The sequence below is a fragment of the Cebus imitator genome, unplaced genomic scaffold, assembly GCF_001604975.1.
Source record: "Cebus imitator isolate Cc_AM_T3 unplaced genomic scaffold, Cebus_imitator-1.0 Scaffold34, whole genome shotgun sequence".
Lineage (NCBI taxonomy): Eukaryota > Metazoa > Chordata > Mammalia > Primates > Cebidae > Cebus > Cebus imitator.
Window position 1 is genome coordinate 1,666,955 of NW_016107349.1, and position 3,580 is coordinate 1,670,534.

General features: G+C 40.6%; 1 protein-coding gene across 1 annotated transcript in view; it reads left to right on the plus strand.

Moving 5' to 3' along the window:
- The window catches only part of LOC108301459 (nudC domain-containing protein 3-like), a 10,391-nt gene that overhangs the window by 5,398 nt on the left and 1,413 nt on the right, over nt 1-3,580 (plus strand). Inside the window, exon 2 of the mRNA XM_017524617.2 lies at nt 325-650. Within this exon, the coding sequence (XP_017380106.1) occupies nt 325-650 (326 nt within the window). The remainder of the gene's footprint in view (nt 1-324; nt 651-3,580) is intronic.

Here is a 3,580-nt window from a genome sequence, read left to right on the forward strand (position 1 = left end):
AGCGAAACTCCGTCTCAAAAAAAAAAAAAAAAAATAAATAATAATGACAGCAAAGACCATCTAACTGTGCATCTTTTAGGTATGTAAATATTGTTAGCTTGGCTTGTAAGTTTTTGATTTTGTTGATTTTGGACCCCTCCTGTTAAATACTGTTTACATGTCAGCTTTTGGTGAAGTGGCGGGGCATTTCCATTTTGCCAATGGGAAAACTTGTCAGTTTATGGCCTTTAGTTCTCTCTTTACCAGATTTTACCACATTTCTATAAGATATATGGTACATTACTGGGCAGATGAACTGATTGCTGGATTGCTGTTTGATTTTAGGTATTTAAAACCTTTGACCACATGGCCCGTCAGGATGATGAGAAGAGAAGGCAGGAACTTGAAGAGAAAATCAGAAGAAAGGAAGAAGAAGAGGCCAAGATTGTGTCAGCTGCTACAGCTGAGAAGGAGCCAGTCCCAGTACCAGTTCAGGAAATAGAGATTGACTCCACCACAGAATTGGGTGGGCGTCAGGAAGTAGAGAAAGTGCAGCCTCCAGGCCCACAGGCCACTGTGAAGGAAATGGCTCCTGGCTCAGAGGAGGCAGTAGCTCCAGGAGCAGTTGCTGGTGCTGCTGAAATCCCTGGGGAACCACCAGCTCTTCCCAGGTAGGAATTTCTACTTTGCAGCTTCCTTCTTTCTCGCTTAACATCTGGTATTTAGGTTTGTCCATAATTCATTCTTACTTTGTAACACACCAATTCTTGATCTCAGTATTTATTTAGCTCTTCATATTTGCAAACTGCGCATTACAGTCTTTGAGTTACATAGGATGGGAGGTCAGTTGGCTTAAGATCAGTCTCCTCCTTATTAGGTAAGGTGGATAGTCATACAACCATTTGAAATTAAGAGCCAAAATTAGAGCACGTGACTCCTCTCACAGAGACCTAACTTTATCTGTGTTTAGAGGCTTAGCCTCAGCGTCTCAATTGTGTTTTTCTCTGCAGGAGCACTGCTAGGATGTGCTCACAGTGTAATGGACACCTGAAATGACAGTCTGTTTTAGGCGACTGCATTCACATCCTAGGTATGCCGCTTCCCGAATGTATTACCTTGAGCAAGCAGTATAACCTTTCTGTGAATCATTTTTCTCATCTGTAAAATGTAGGTGATAATAATAGTACTTGTCTCATAGAGCTGTTGTGAATTTTAAATGAGCCGATAGTCAAGCAGCTAATGAGCAGTAGAGCTTGAATATGATATAAGGTTTCCCTGAATCAAGCCTCATGCTGTACTGGTACTCACTTTTCAGGAGTTATGTTTCGTGGGTGCTCTAAACTTAGTTATACAGTCCTTCCTTGCAGTCTAAGTGAGAGGAGCTGATCCCTTCTTGTGTGGGAGTTGTAGCAGTGTCTGCAAGACAGCCACGATCCTCCTGGCCTGCTTTGTTTTTTGGAAAATTCACTCTCCCCTGCTTGATAGGACGAGTCACCTGTGTCCCCTTGAATCCCTGCCACCTTGAGTTCTCTTCTGTTTTCCTCACTCCTGTGCTCTCTTTCTGACCTGTTTTGGGGGAGATTGGTGTGTGTGTGTGTGTGTGTGTGTGTGTGTGTGCACACTTTTTAACAGAGACAAGGTCTTACTCTGTTGCCCAGGCTGGAGTGCAGTGGCATGATCATAGCTCAATATGATATTGACCTCCTGGGCTCCAGCAATCCTGTAGCCTCAGCCTCCTCGGTAGCTGGGACCACAGGCATGCACCACCATATCTAGTTAATTTTGTAATTTTTTGTAGAGATGTCTGCCACTATACCTGGCTAAATTTTAAAAAGATTTTTTCACTATATTGCCTGGGCTCTGGGGGAGTTTTTGAATTTTGTTTTTAGTTAATGAAGCAAAGTGAACAACTTGGAATGGCTTATAAAATATGGAGTAAGAGAAAAGTTTTGTGAAGGGGAGCAGCTCTTGAATACAAAGCTCTAGATGAGAAGGGGTGAAATAAGGATTTAGAGATTGGAAGTGGGGAGTATAGGGTGAAAGGCAGAAATCTGATATTTCCTTGCAGATTTTCTTTAATATTTCTTGTCGTGCAGATCTGCTGGTAGTGAATTCTTTCAGATTTTTTTGGCTGAAAATGCCTTTATTTCATCTTCCATTTCTGAGGATATTTTTGCTGGATGTAGAACTGCAGGTTGATGCCTTTTTGTTTTTGTTTTTCTTTAGACATTTTAAAGACACATTGTAATCTTTACACAGTTATCATTCCATTGTCTTCTGGCTTGCATTGCTTCTGTTGAGAAGTGAGTAGACATTCTTTGTTCCCTGCATGGGAGATATCCCCATTCTCTTGCTATATATGAGCTGCTTTTAAGTTACTATCATTAGTTTGAGCAATTTGGTTAAGATTTACTGTGGTGTGATTTTCCTGTACTATTTGGGGACTTTTGAGCCCACCCCTCACCCCCAACAGAAACACACACTTAGATCTGTTTTCTCTTTGCCTTTCTTTTGGAATAGCTTCTGTTGACCTGTCTTCAACTTTACTGTCTTTTCTCCTTTAGTGTTTAATCTTTAGTTAAACTCATCTAGTAACTTTTTAATTTCAGATAGTTTATTTTTCAGCCCTGCAGATTCCTTTTGATTGTTTTTTATGGCTTCGATTCCTACCTTGGTTTTTCTTTAAATCCTCTAATATACTTATAATAGTTTAAAGTCTTTATCTGCCAATTCCATTGTCTCTGTCATTTCTTGGTTTATTGCTGTGGATTGAGTTTTCTCCTGATTTTCGGTCACATTTTCTTTTCCCTTCAAATGTCTGATAATTTTTGATTGGATGCTAGACATTAATGAATGTTGTATTGTCAAGTCTCTGGGTTTTGGTTTCTTCTGTTGAGAGTTGAGTTTTGTTCTTGCAGGCAATTAATTTATTTGCTGATCAGAATGATCTTTTTGAAGCTTGTTTTTTATTTTTATTTTTATTTTATTTTATTTTTTTTTAAGACAGGGTTTCACCATATTGGTCAGGCTGGTCTGTTTTTTAATTTTTATTGGTTGATCAATTGATTGTAGAGATGGAGTTTTAATATGTTGCCCAGGCTAGTCGCGAACTCCTGGTCCCAAATGATCATCCCACTTTGGCTTCTCAAAGTGCAGGGATGATAGGTGTGCACCGCTGTGCCTAGCCTTGTTTTTCTGCTTTGTTAAGATGTGTCTAGGGTATTTTTATTTTAGAACTAGCTTATAAGACATGGCCTTTGTTGGTCTTCTGAGAGCTCCAGCTCTTTACTGAGCACCTTCCATTTAGGCTGGTTGAGGCTTGAACATCTCCCAGCTCTCGGGATTGTCCATGTCAGTTAGTTTCCTGCTTGTCTCATAGAGTTACACCTCACACATGTGTAGTTTTGTATTTGACCAAAGACTCAGGGAATCCTGTGAGGTTTTCTGGAGTTCTTTCTATGTGTAGCTTCTCCTTACCAGTAGTCTTTCAATAAAACAATCAGATGTGCCGGGCGCGGTGGCTCACGCCTGTAATCCCAGCACTTTGGGAGGCCGAGGCGGGTGGATCACGAGGTCAAGAGATCGAGACCATCCTGGTCAA